At 32.1% G+C, this 14179-nt stretch overlaps 1 protein-coding gene across 2 annotated transcripts in view; it reads left to right on the top strand.

Moving 5' to 3' along the window:
* Positions 1-14179, top strand: part of fbxo11a (F-box protein 11a) — a 36706-nt gene that overhangs the window by 10453 nt on the left and 12074 nt on the right. For both annotated transcript variants that reach the window (XM_073834819.1, XM_073834818.1), the window contains exons 2-12: positions 3323-3450; positions 3552-3633; positions 3731-3875; positions 6337-6466; positions 6793-6876; positions 8969-9101; positions 9635-9741; positions 9917-10028; positions 12042-12148; positions 12247-12384; positions 13862-14079. In XM_073834819.1, the coding sequence (XP_073690920.1) occupies positions 3323-3450; positions 3552-3633; positions 3731-3875; positions 6337-6466; positions 6793-6876; positions 8969-9101; positions 9635-9741; positions 9917-10028; positions 12042-12148; positions 12247-12384; positions 13862-14079 (1384 nt within the window). The remainder of the gene's footprint in view (positions 1-3322; positions 3451-3551; positions 3634-3730; positions 3876-6336; positions 6467-6792; positions 6877-8968; positions 9102-9634; positions 9742-9916; positions 10029-12041; positions 12149-12246; positions 12385-13861; positions 14080-14179) is intronic.

The raw sequence follows: 14179 nt of genomic DNA, 5'->3' as shown, positions 1-14179 counted from the left end.
AGTCTGTGTAATTTCAAGTAACTTTTTAATGGGTTTTAGTTAACTTTAATAACCCTGATTTGAGCCAGTCACACACACAAAACTCACCATATTAAATCTTTCCATATGAAATAAAATAAAATAAAAAGGTTTAAAATAGTTAATAGTATATAATGTATAATATAAGCTTAAATAATATGATAAATAATTAATAATTATTATTATTATTATTATTATTATTATTATTTCTTATAAATATTATTATTATTATTAATTATTATTATTATTATTATTATTATTTAGTTGTAGTTAACTATAATAATCCTGATTCAAGCCAGGCGTGCACAAAAAAATCCATATTAAATTTTACCATATTATATAAAACAGTATAAAATTAAATAAAATGGTCAAAAATAGTTAATAGTATACAATGTATAATGTAGTATAATATAAGCTCAAATATAATAAATAATACATATTATTATTATTATTATTATTATTATTATTATTATTATTAGTTTTAGTTAACTATAATAACCCTGATTTGAGCCAGTCAGACCAAAAAAAAAAAAAAAAAAAAAAAAAAAAAAAAATATATATATATATATATATATATTTAGCTCAAAATATATTTTAGTAACTAGGTTAATACTGCTGTGTGATATCTACTGTCACCAATTTCTCAATGAACTCTGCTTTTATGTCCAATCAGCATCCTTTGAAATGAATCTCGAATTTCTGTTTGAAGAGATGCTGTTGGACCTCCAGGAGTCTGGAGAGGAAATACGGCCTGTGTTTGGGCTGCGGCAGCGGGGCGGCTCCGTCTCGGGTTTCAGGCCTGTCATCAAAGGGATGCCACAAGGCTAATTCACCCCGCACGGATGTCACGGCCGCCCCATTCGAACTTTGTCTCCTTTGACCCGGGTTCTCTGTGTCACCTGCTCCATTTGCCGCAGCTGCCGAGGAGATCAGCCCTGTGTTTTTGGAGGAGGTCACAGCCTCTCCGCTGCTTCCCGTCCTTACAAGCGTGTCGTACAGTGCCTTGATGAGATTTCAGTACGCCGTTAAACTCGGAAGTCCAAGTTGTTCTGCCTTTTGCTGATCCGAGCATTTATCCCGGAGATGTGCGTCAGGACTGCGGTGTTCTTAATCTTTCATTCGGCCTGAATTATTGAAGCCGCTTTTGTTTGAGCTGACTTTCACTGACACTTAGATGTCTGATTACAGGGAAAACATGAGAGCCAAAGCTATTATGCAAATATTGACTATGCATCCGCCATATGGTGATTTAGACGAGCTGAAGTACAGAGGAAATACATTGTGGAGCGTTGAGGCAAGACCCTGGGAATTGATTTAGTAGGGAACATGCTGTTTTTCATTATTTCTAATGACAAAGTCTTATAGTGGTGTCTGAACACAATTGGTTGAGGTTGTGCTTGATGTGTGGAACAGCCTTTGGGATTTTGGATGATTATATCCCTGGCTGTATGTGATCACCGTGCTTGGCATTGTGTGAAAAGTTAGTTAAACATCAATTTGCACACTTTTAAGTGCAAAAATTGATTCTCTGATGCTTCAGTGATTATGAACTGGTGCAAAATTGATGTAAACAGTTAGTTATAAAAATATATAGAAATATATGTAGAGAAAAAAATCATGTATATTGCTTGTAGTGTGTTTCTTTGTTCCCATTTTTTACTTTGCATTTACTGCTATATTTTGATGCTATATTTACTTAGTTCTTAACTAATTGGTTTCTTATTAATTTGTAAATCTAAAAAAGTTTTTATAATTGTCATTTAATTAATTTATACAAATAAATGTAATATTCATGGTCAGTTCTTTCGATTTATTGATTGGTAATTATTTTTGAATAGTACTTGTAATTATGTAGGTCATTTAATAAAAATGCACAAATTTATTAATTTGTTTTCATTTAAAAAATCACTTACTGGAATTCTAAATGAATCATGTTTATTAAATTACTTATATAAGTAATTTATAAAAAATGCACAAATGTGATTCAAAGTTAAATTCATTCATTCTTTATTAATTTATAATATTTAAAGAAAACACTTAATTGAATTTTTAAATGACTCGTTATTAAATTACTTGTATAAGTAATTTATTAAAAATGCACAAATACATGGTATTCAAAGTTGTTAAATTCATTAATTATTATTAATTTGTAACAATTAACAAAACATTGACATTTGAAATTACTAATTTTTTTATTAAAAATAAAAAGTAATTTATTAAAAATGCACAAGTATGTCATATTTAAAGTTGTTAAATTAATTTATTTTTTGTTATTAATGTAATAATTAAAAACACTTAATTATTGAAACTTACTAATTTTTATTACTTAATTTATTAAATTACAAATTTTTACTTAAGTAATGTATCAAAAATATTAAAATAAAAGTAATGTGATAATTAAATTGGTTAAATTCATTAATTTAATTAATTTGTAATTAAAAAACACTTATTTATTGAAATTAAGTTACTTTATAGTTTGTATAAAATTACTTACGCAATTTATTAACAATTTGCACATAAATGTGATATTCAAAGTTGTTTAATTCTTTTATTATTAAATTGTAATAATAAAAACACCTATTACATTTTTAAATTACTCAATATTTTTTATTAAATTATTTATATTTATTAAAAATAGGCAAATGTGATATTCAAAGTTGTTAAATTCATTAAATCTTTTATTATTAATTTAATTAAAAAAATGCTTATTGACATTTTTATTTATAAGTAATTTAATAAAAATGCACAAATAAATGTGATATTCTAAGTTGGTTAATTCAATAATAGTTTTGATGTATTATTAATTATTGATTATTTTAAGTACTTATATTTATTTAAGTAATTGAATAAAAATGCACAAATAAATGTGATATTTATGGTTGGTAAACTCATTAATCTTTTGATTTATTTTGTAAGTAAATACATTTTATAAATAAATTATTATTTATTAAATTAAACTTATAATTAAAATAATAGTTGTAATTAATAAAATGCACAAATAAATTTGGTATTCCAAGTCAGTAAAATCATTAATGGAAAAAAAAAAAAAAATGGGTGATCGTGTTTCCTGGAATAATGCCTAAATATTCCCTCCCCTAATACAGACTGACATACTTTTAGTGTAATGAGCATGGATGTATACTTTAACATTAGTATGTCATACATCTTCCCATTGATTCTTGGATGCTTTATCATCTTAAAAGCTCTTATCCTAATTTTGCATACTTTACACACCATACGCTCTTAAGTAAGAACGTAAATTCTTGATGAAGTGTGTATTTAACTTTTACATTTTCTTTTTCAGATGAGGAAGTGCCTGCCGAGATGGTTGCAGAAGAATCTGGTCAAGGCGCTCAAAATAGTCCGTATCAACTTCGAAGAAAATCTCTGTTACCGAAGAGAACAGCTTGTCCAACAAAGACCAACATGGAGGTGCGTAAATGCACCTGTTTTCCACTTTGCAAAAATAATATAGTCCTACATGCATGAAATAAAACATGAATGTGAGGTTAAATAACTCTTTATGCTTCCAGGGTGCTTCCACGTCAGCGACAGAAAACTTTGGGCATCGGGCAAAGCGTGCCAGAGTGTCGGGAAAATCACAAGATCTGCCTGGTAATGCACTTCACACTTGCTTCTGCTCACAGTTGAAAAATGTCATGTTATCAGCTTCAGATGGTTTTTCATTAATGGCGGTTCTCTTGTGCCCCAGTCACTCCAGCAGAGCAGTACCTGCAGGTAAAGCTTCCAGACGAGGTGGTTCTGAAAATCTTCTCCTATCTGCTGGAGCAGGACCTGTGTCGAGCCGCCTGTGTGTGTAAACGCTTTAGTGAACTGGCCAATGACCCTATCCTCTGGTAAGTTAGATTGCTGGACTAAAATGCATGTTTTTCGGTCAGTCAAATAGCCACCAGTGTTGTTTTCGTCAACGATGACGATGACGAAATCATTTCGTTGACGCCACTTTTTTTCATGACGATAACGAGACGATGACGAGATAAAAGTGGCTCGTTGATGACTAAAACATGACGAGACGTGTGTGAGCTTTCGTTGACGAGACGAGAATAGACGAAAATGTTAGTGGGTGGTCCGTCAGACGTTTAAAATGCATGACATTTCTGCTTATTGTGCATGCCAATTAAAACTTAAAAAGTATCTGACGCTATGGCAAGCCGTTTTAGCATTAAATACTCTTTGCTATACTAGTATGGCAAGCCGTTTTAGCATTCCATCCTTTTTTGTCTTTTATGTTCTAAAACCATTCCTTCATTATTGTAATTATTGGTGAAAATAGTCGATCCGGAAGCTCACATTGTGTTGAACTATAGATCTGCTATTTTCAGAACTTATAAGTGACACTACCCAACAGCAAAATACTTACTGACCTACATTAATTTGTTAAAAGACTACTTTTTTCCCTTTTTTTGACTAAAACTAGACTAAAACCTTTTTGACTTTTCGTCGTCTAAAATTGGACTAAAACTATCATATATGTGACCCTGGACCACAAAACCAGTCATAAGGTTAAATTTGACAAAACTGAGATTTATACATCATATGAAAGCTCAATAAATAAGCTTTCTATTGATGTATGATTTGTTAGGAAAGGACAATATTTGGCGGAGATACATCTATTTGAAATCAGAAATCTGAGGATGCAAAAAAATCAAAAAGACTGAGAAAATCACCTTTAAAGTTGTCCAAATTAGGTTCTTAACAATGCATATTACAAATCAAAAATTACATTTTGATATGTTTACAGTAGGAATTTTACAAAAAATCTTCATGGAACATGAACTTTACTTAATTTCCTAATGATTTTTGGCATAAAAGAAAAATCAAAAATTTTGACCCATGCAATGTATTTTTGGCTATTGCTACAAATATACCCCAGCGACTTAAGACTGGTTTTGTGGTCCAGGGTCACATATAGAAGTGACTAAAATTTGACTAAAACTAAGAAGCATTTTAGTCCAAAAGACTAAGACTAAATCTAAGATGGTTGTCAAAAACAACACTGATAGCCACTTTTGCCGCAAAGATTAAAATGTTTAATGCAAGAAGTAAAACACAAAGAAATCCCAGTAAAATCTGATCAATCTGATGTTTTCTGCTTAAAGGTGTAGTTCACTTTCAGAACAAGAATTTACAGATAATGTACTCATCCCTTGACATCCAAGATGTTCATGTCTTTCTTTCTTCAGTCGTAAAGAAATGGTGTTTTTTGAGGAAAACATTTCAGGATTTTCGTGGATTTCTATGGTGTCCCTGAGTTTGAACTTCCAAAATGCAGCTTCGAAGGGCTCTAAACGATCACAGCTGAGGTAAAAAGGTCTTATCTAGCAAAGTGATGGGTTATTTTCTAAAAAAAAAAAAAAAAAAATTACAATTTATGTACTTCTTTTTTTTTACCTCAAATGCTCGCCTTGTCAAGACGAGCGTTTGAGATTAAGAAGTATATAAGTTGTAAATGTTTTTTGAAAATAACTGAACGTTTTGCTAGATAAGACCCTTCTTCCTCGGCTGGGATCATTTAGAGCCCTTTGAAACTGCATTTTGGAAATTCAAAATTGGGGGCACCATAGAAGTCCATTATATGGAGAGAAATCCTGAAATGTTTTCCTCAAAAAACATAATTTCCTTACAACTGAATAAAGAAAGACATGAACATCTTGATGACAAGGGGGTGAGTACATTATCTGTACATTTAGTTCTGAAAGTGAACTATTTTAAGTGTGAGCACAAGGAAGAATATTGAATCGAGAATTTTTTTTTATTGATATGCACCAGTATGACACAAACAGCAATCTACTTATCTACAATAATCTAATAAATGAAATAAAAATTACTTGTAGAGATTTTTTGAAATAGATTTATTAAAATGCAGCTCAAAAGCCTTTTTGCTATAGAAGTTTAAATCAGAGGCTTAATGAATAAATACAGGATTATAAAGAACGTATTGCAAATAAAAGAAGTGTTTATCTACTTCAACAGCTTAATATATGAGAAAAGCAATATGTCTTTACTCGATGACTCAAATAAATACTTAAAGCACAATTTATAGCTAATTGATTGAATCTGACCGTTTGAACTGATTCATGGAAATGAATCAGTCTTAGCAGCTCTGAAGTGCTCAAAGACTTTATAAATACATCTGTTTTAACATTTTAAATGGGATTGAAAAGGATGGATTGCAAAAAGGAGTCTAATAATCTAACATAAATATGGTAGTTATTCAGTATCAGGATAATACTGTCTGAAGCTGCCACAGTAGTGTTTTTATACAGTCACTGATGTTTATTAATATCTGGTCTGCAGGAAGAGACTGTACATGGAGGTTTTCGAGTACACGCGTCCCATGATGCACCCCGAGTCTGGGAAGTTCTACCAGATCAACCCAGAGGAGTATGAACAGCCCAATCCCTGGAAGGAGAGCTTTCAGCAACTGGTACTGTTCTTCTCATTCATTTTTAATGTCATATTTTACCATTGAGTGACCATTTAATACTCTATATGAACTTTCATAATTAAATCTGTTGCTCTCGTTTGACTGCAAGTGTTATTGTCAATTTAGTAGCCAAGCAAGTACAACAATAAGTGTCTGACAATGAGTAATTTAGTCTTTTTCCCCTGAATCTGAAAGCGGACAGATGGTGTGGTGATGTGATAATTAGGGAGCTCTCGATGTGTCAGTAATCATCAGTTTCATCAGTGAGCTTTTATGAGAGCATATTTCTGAAGAAACTGATGGATCCCTGACCTTTGTGTGTGCAGTATAAAGGTGCTCATGTCAAACCCGGCTTCGCAGAACATTTCTACAGCAACCCGGCCAGATATAAGGGACGAGAAAACATGCTGGTAAGTCCCAGATAATCTATAGATGGATTACATGGTTTGTTTATTCATTATGTGGTCTGTGTTTTGCAAAAACCTCTGAAATGTGGCTTATACAGTTGAAGTCAAAAGTTTACCTAAACCAACGGTAACTATTTGACCAAAATAAGAGGGATCTTACAAAATGCATGTCATTTTTTATTTAGTATTGACCATAGACTGTAAAAAATATGGACGTAGTATCCGTGACGTCACCCGTAGGATTCTGAAGCGCTAATTTGAAGCTCATAGTGGGCGGGATTCGGCCGTCGCCATCTTGGAATCGCGTCATCGTGCGTCACTCCCGGATAATCAAAAATGGGCAAAAAGGCGGGATGTGGGTGGAGCTGGTTGCTGAAACCACGCCTGCCTAGAGCGACAGTGGTGACAGCAGCAGCAATCCCCCTGTCACTCAAGTGGCCACGCCCTTAATTATGCTGAACTTTAAGGCTTAATATAACTTAAACCGATGAGTTATAAAAAAAATTCACCCCCCTCACAGTTGACATGAAGGGCAAAACTAGCTATATAGACCAAAACCATTTTTTGAACCAGGCTGTAAACATACTTTTTTCTGCTGTGAAGTTGGACATTTTAACATGGAGTGTCAATGGGATTGACTCCCTTTTGCAGCCAGCCTCAAGCGGCCAGTCAATGAATTGCAGTTTCAGTCACTTCCGTGTTGGTTTCACGAGGGAGACCGGAAGGTTGCCCCTTGGTATTGACCTGAATAAGACATTTCACATAAAAGACATTTATATAGTCCACAAGAGAGAATAGTTGAATTTATAAAAATGACCCTGTCAAATGTTTACATGCGCTTGATTCTTAATACTGTGTTGTTACCTGAATGATCCACAGCTGTGTTTTTTTTTTTGTTTAGTGATAGTTATTCATGAGTCCCTTGCTTGTCCTGAATAGTTAAACTGTCTGCTGTTCTTCAGAAAAATCCTTCAGGTCCCACAAATTCTTTGATTTTTCAGTATTTTTGTGTATTTGAACCCTTTCCAACAATGACTTTATGATTTTGAGATCCATCTTTTCACACTGAGGACAACTGAGAGACTCATATGCAACTATTACAGAAGGTTCAAACACTCACTGATGCTTCAGAAAGAAAAAAATAATGCATTAAGAGCCGGGGGTGAAAACTTTTGAATTATGAAGATTAGGGTAAATGTAACTTATTTTGTCTACTGGGAAACATGCAAGTATCTTTTGTAGCTTCTGGAGGGCAGTACTAAATGAAAAAAAGATGATATTTAGGCAAAATAAGAAATATGTACACATCTTCATTGTGTTCAGAAGTTTACACCCCTTGGCTCTTAATGCATATTTTTTCTTTCTGAAGCATCAGTGAGTGTTTGAACCTTCTGTAATAGTTGCATATGAGTCCCTCAGTTGTCCTCAGTGTGAGAAGATTGATCTCAAATCATACAGTCATAGTTGAAAAGGGTTCAAATACACAAAAATGCTAAAAAACCAAAGAATAGTACTAAGAATCGAGAGCATGTAAACTTTTGAACAGGGTTATTTTTATAAATTCAATTATTATTTTCTCTTGTGGACTATATGTGAATGTCTTTTATGTTAATATCTTATTCAGGTCAGTACTAAATAAAAAATAACATGCATTTTGTATGATTCCTCTAATTTTGGTAAAAGAATTAACATCTTGCTAATTCTGCAAAGTGCGTATAAACTCCTGACTTCAACTGTATCTTGTTCAGAATGGTTACAACATCAATGACTACATTTAATAAATGATTACATACATGCATAACAATAATCATCTAGATTTGTGCATTTTCTAATTAAAACAAAAGTGGTTGGTTGCCCATAAAAGAAATGTCCTAGTCTCTATAATGTTTTAATGTCTAGATATGGTTAAATTCCCTCCTTTGTTGTTTGTCCATAGGACTTTTGTTTCTTTCATTCATTTCTGTAGCACAAACTCTGCAGGACAAATATGATACGTAATGCTGGACGTTTGTTCAAACTGCTTGAAATGGGGCTTTATCTTTATTTAGAGATGCAATGCTCTCTTTTGTAATCCGGCTTATCACTTTTTCCTCAGTATTATGACACCATTGAAGACGCTCTAGGAGGAGTTCAGGAAGCGCACTTTGACGGTTTGATATTTGTCCATTCTGGGATCTACACAGATGAATGGATCTACATCGAGTCGCCCATCACAATGATTGGCGCTGGTATGAAAACGCATAAGCAATCTTGAACCATATTATTTAAAGTGTGGTGTTGCTATAATTTTTTTAAATGTTTTTGAAAGAGGTCTTTCAAAGAGGCTGCATTTATTTGATCAAAAATACAATAAAAATTGTAAAATATTATCACAATTTAAAAAAATGTTTTTTATGTAAATATATTGTAAAATGTCATTTGTTCCTATAATGAAAAGCTCCCATTTTCTAATTAGCTGATTTGCTGCTCAAGAAATATTTCTGATTATTATCATCAGTGTTGAAAATAGTTGGGCTGCTTCAGATTTTTGTGGAAACGGTGATATGTCAGGATTCTTTGATGAATAGAAAGTCCAAAATAACAGCATTTATTTGAAAAGGAAAGCTTTTGTAACATTATATTAATTATAATGTATTATAATAATGTAATAACATTATTAAGTGAAGAAATCTTAATGACCCAAAATATTGAATGTTAGTGTAGATCACAAGAGATTTTCTTATGTATAATCTAAATATTAATTGTACATATGCTTTTGCAGCTCCAGGGAAAGTAGCGGATAAAGTCATCATCGAGAACACTAGAGATTCAACGTTTGTGTTCATGGAGGGATCAGAGGACGCGTATGTAGGATATATGACAATAAAGGTGAGTTTATTCATATGCGGTCTTTAGTAAAAGAAGGTTTAAGAAAAAATGTACTTAAAATAAAAAATCCTGTACACATTCTTTCATGCACAGGAAAACAAACAGGCAATTTGCAACTGTTTTTAGGCAGATGCAGATGTATGTGTAATGTATATATGATGGCTCTCTGTTGCAGTTCAATCCTGATGACAAATCAGCTCAACATCACAACGCTCATCACTGTCTGGAGATCACCGTCAACTGCAGCCCCATCATTGACCACTGCATCATCCGCAGTACCTGCACAGGTCACCGCAGCCTTGTTTGTCTTGGTTTTTCCTTTGTTTATGTGTTGCATGTTTATTGTAATGCTCAATAGTGAGTTCAGAAGTCAGTCGTTATTATTACTATTGCTCATACTTGTGGTTAGGGATTTTACGGTATAATTTTTTTAAATTTTACGGTATAACTATTTTTAAATTGTTGTTTTTTTTAGCGAGCCAAAATTTGTCTAAAAAAAGTTGTTTCTTAATTTTAATTCATTAAACATGCTTTTTGGTTACCAAACATTTAATTCGATGGTAAAATTGAATACAGGAAAAATAAAAGTCCCATAAATGTCATTTTTGTTAGGTTTTGTAATAAATTGTTGTGTAACTGTACAAGTTCCATGTAGGGATGCAACAATACCATTTTTTCAAAACCGATCCGATATATATATAATTTTTATCAATTAACAAAAACTATTTTTTATTATTTTATTTTAGTATTATTTATATACTATACTGCCCAGGGTGGCCGCGGATCCTTAAAAAGTCTTAAATTCCGTTGTCCTAAAATAAGGCCTTGAAATGTCTTAATTTGTCTTAAATCTAAATCCAAGGGTCTTAATTTTTTAATCTTAATTTTAGAGGGAATTTCTCCATTAAAATGTTTTTTTTTACACTTTGAAAAGGAAAAGTTTATTGTTTTGAGGAGAATCGCCTGCGCAGGTTCTAAATCTGTTCTGTTGCTAGACACGCGCTTGCTTGACAACGCCTCAGTGTTGCCAGATTTAGCGGGTTTCCGCCCAACTACACGCATGTGATTCGCGGATTTTCTAAGTTTAACCATCATAGAGTAAAAGTTTATAATTACCACGTTTTGTCTTGCCACTTTACCAATTCAAACTATTTAAAAAGGGAACACGCACGCTGATTTTTTTATCAGAGAGAGAGAGAGAGAGAGAGAGAGAGAGAGAGAGAGAGGCGCGATTCGCACAGATTGATTCCTCTTGAACGGAAACGTACATACAAAGTCCTGTCTAAATACCCGTTTTGGTATTCTGGTAAACACAGTCGGTTATGTCTTCTTCAGTGAACCGAAACAGCTGAGAAAGAGATGCGTGCCAGTATTAGGTACGTGCATTAGGCCTTAAAGAGACAGCATCCTATAAATACCTGCAGTGAGAAGCACTAGTTATTTTTCAATTAATTATTAAATATCTAGGGTTAATGATTTTATTAGTAATTTTATGTTGTATTCATTTACACTTGTCATTTGTGTAATTGTTCTTGTTTTGTTACTGGCTTTATTAGTTCAGCTAGTAGTTTTTGCTGTGGATTAGAAGTACTTAAAGTAAGCATTCAGTAATTAGGAAAAAACTATTTTTTTTTATCCGTTCTTCTTCTGGAATAGTGTTTTCTGTTGAATATTCCCAAGAACAATCAGTTAAATAAAATAATTTAAAATATCCTCATAGTTTTGTGCTTGACTTTTGCGGGACTTTCAATTTGGTCTTAAATTTTGTTTGAAAATGGTATTAAAAAGTCTTAAAATGTCTTAAATTTAACTTGGTCAAACCTGTAGACACCCTGCTGCCGTTCCAAACCATTGTTCATCTTCAGAACACACATTTGGATATATTTAATGAAATCTTTTTGATCTCTGCATAGACAGCAATGCAACTAAAATGTTCCCAGACCCAGAAACGTAGTTAAGTTTGGAACAACATGAGGGTGATTAATTAATGACAGAATTTTCATTATTGAGTGAACTATCCCTTTAACTATTAAATGGAATCCGGAAAAAAACTGAATCCATAAAATTGATCAAATTAAAATGCAAAAAAGCAATGTGGGTTAAAATAAAATGATTTCCATAAGGCCTTTCTTTAACACTAAAGGCCACTTCCGTCGCACTGCGTATTGTTTTTCCTGAGTAAACATGCATAACTCGTTCAGTTATTTGTGCATGTGACCTGAAATCATGTATATCATGTGTAATGTGTGAAGCTCTTGTGTCGTGTCTGATGCTGACGATGGTGTGTTGTGTTCCTGCAGTGGGCTCTGCAGTGTGTGTGAGCGGCCAGGGAGCGTCACCCACCATCAAACACTGTAACATCAGTGACTGTGAGAACGTGGGGCTCTATATCACGGACCACGCGCAGGTAATATGAAACACTGTCTGTAATATACCGGCAGATTGGTTTCTGTAGCAGATGAATTGCGGTGTTCAGCGGTCGCTCTCTCTCTGTGTGCTCTGCAGGGCATTTATGAAGACAACGAGATCTCCAATAATGCTCTAGCAGGGATCTGGGTGAAAAACCACGGCAACCCTATCATCAGACGAAACCACATCCATCACGGCAGAGATGTCGGGGTGTTTACGTTTGACCACGGCATGGTACACACTGACTTTAAACATATTGAGACATGGGGGATATTCACAATTAAACATAACTAAAATAAAACATAAATATTATTAACTAATTTATTATCTATTTTGTATATATATTATATTTTGCATCTAAAATTTATTTTTCATTTTATTTCAGCATTGTCAATTAACAAAAACAATTTTTTTTGTATTATTTATATACTATTATATTTATTAATATTTTTAATTGGCTTTTTTTTTAGTTTCCATTTTAATTTGAGTAATTTATGTTTGCCATTTTTATGACTTATTTTATTTTTCAGTTTAACTTAATTTTTATTTCTATTGTAGTAATTAAAAAAACTTTAAAAAATTAAATAAAGCGAAGTTAGTGTAAAAAAGTACTTAGTGTAGTTAAAAAAAATTAAGTTAAATAGAAATATAAAAAAACTAATAGACATTTACAAAATCACAAAAAAAAAAAAATATATATATATATATAATTATGTTTTTTGTTGAAGATAAAGCTGAAATAAAATGTAAATATTAGAATAAAACTATTGAAGTAATTTATGTTGTGCTTTTGCCATTTTTATTAGTTATTTTATTTTTCAGTTTAACTTAATTTTTATTTCTATTTTAGTAATTTCAAAACCTTGTCAACTAACTGAAATAAAATAAGTCGAAGTTGGTGTACTAAAATACTTGGTGTACTAAAAAAAAACAACAAAAAAGAAAGCCAAATAGAAATATAAAAAAACTAATAGAAATTACAAAATCACAAAATAAAAAATGAGAAAAAAAAATTTCTATTTATGTTTTCATCTAATATTTATAAATTATTAATGTAATAGCTTTATACTTTATACAGGTTTACGTTTCTATTTCTATTTATCTCATTTCTATTTATTTTTTAAATGCCTATAAAGTAATGATTACTATAATATTTTGAATTAGCTTTTTTCTGAATTAGTTTCCATTTTAATTGGAGTTTAAATTTGAGAAATTTAGGTTGTGCTTTTGTCATTTTTTTCTATTTAAGTTAATTTTTATTTCTATTTTAGTTTTAGTCGTTTAGTTTTTGAATTAAAAAAAAAATGAAATTTTGGCATAGTAATTTTTATTCATATTTTGACATTTAGTTAATTTGAGCAATTTTTAGTTTTATTAAAATCATTTTTACTATTATTTTTTTAAGTTCTATTTCATTTCTATTAATTGTTATTTTAGTTTTAGTCATCTTTGATCAACATAAACTAAATGAGAAATGTAGTAAATTTAACTATTTTTTTTTAAATATTTTATTTTATTTTAGTTAAAGGAATAGTTCACGCAAAAATGAAATTTCTGTCAGTAATTACATACATTTTTTCACATTATATTTCATTTGTGGGTGAACTATCCCTTCTAAAGTTTATTTATTATTTTTTATGGTTTTAGTAAACCTATATTCTAATCTAAACTATATTCTGTGTTTTTGATGACTCTCTGGCTCCCTCTGCAGGGCTACTTTGAAAGCTGCAGCATCCACAGGAACCGGATAGCAGGTTTCGAGGTGAAGGCGTATGCTAACCCTACGGTAGTGCGCTGCGAGATCCATCACGGACAGACGGGCGGCATCTATGTGCACGAGAAGGGCAGAGGCCAGTTCATCGAGAACAAGATCTATGCAAACAACTTTGCGGGTGTGTGGATTACCTCAAACAGCGACCCCACGATCAGGTGAGAAACCCCATAAACACACTTCTAATCATTTCATACTGCGATATCTGTACAGTTACATTGTATATGTTCAATTATAACCTCTCTTTTGATCGATCAC

Source organism: Garra rufa, chromosome 2 (genome assembly GCF_049309525.1).
Source record: "Garra rufa chromosome 2, GarRuf1.0, whole genome shotgun sequence".
In the NCBI taxonomy this organism is placed as follows: domain Eukaryota; kingdom Metazoa; phylum Chordata; class Actinopteri; order Cypriniformes; family Cyprinidae; genus Garra; species Garra rufa.
Note: the sequence above shows the minus strand (reverse complement) of the source record. Positions and strands in the feature narration are given on the sequence as shown.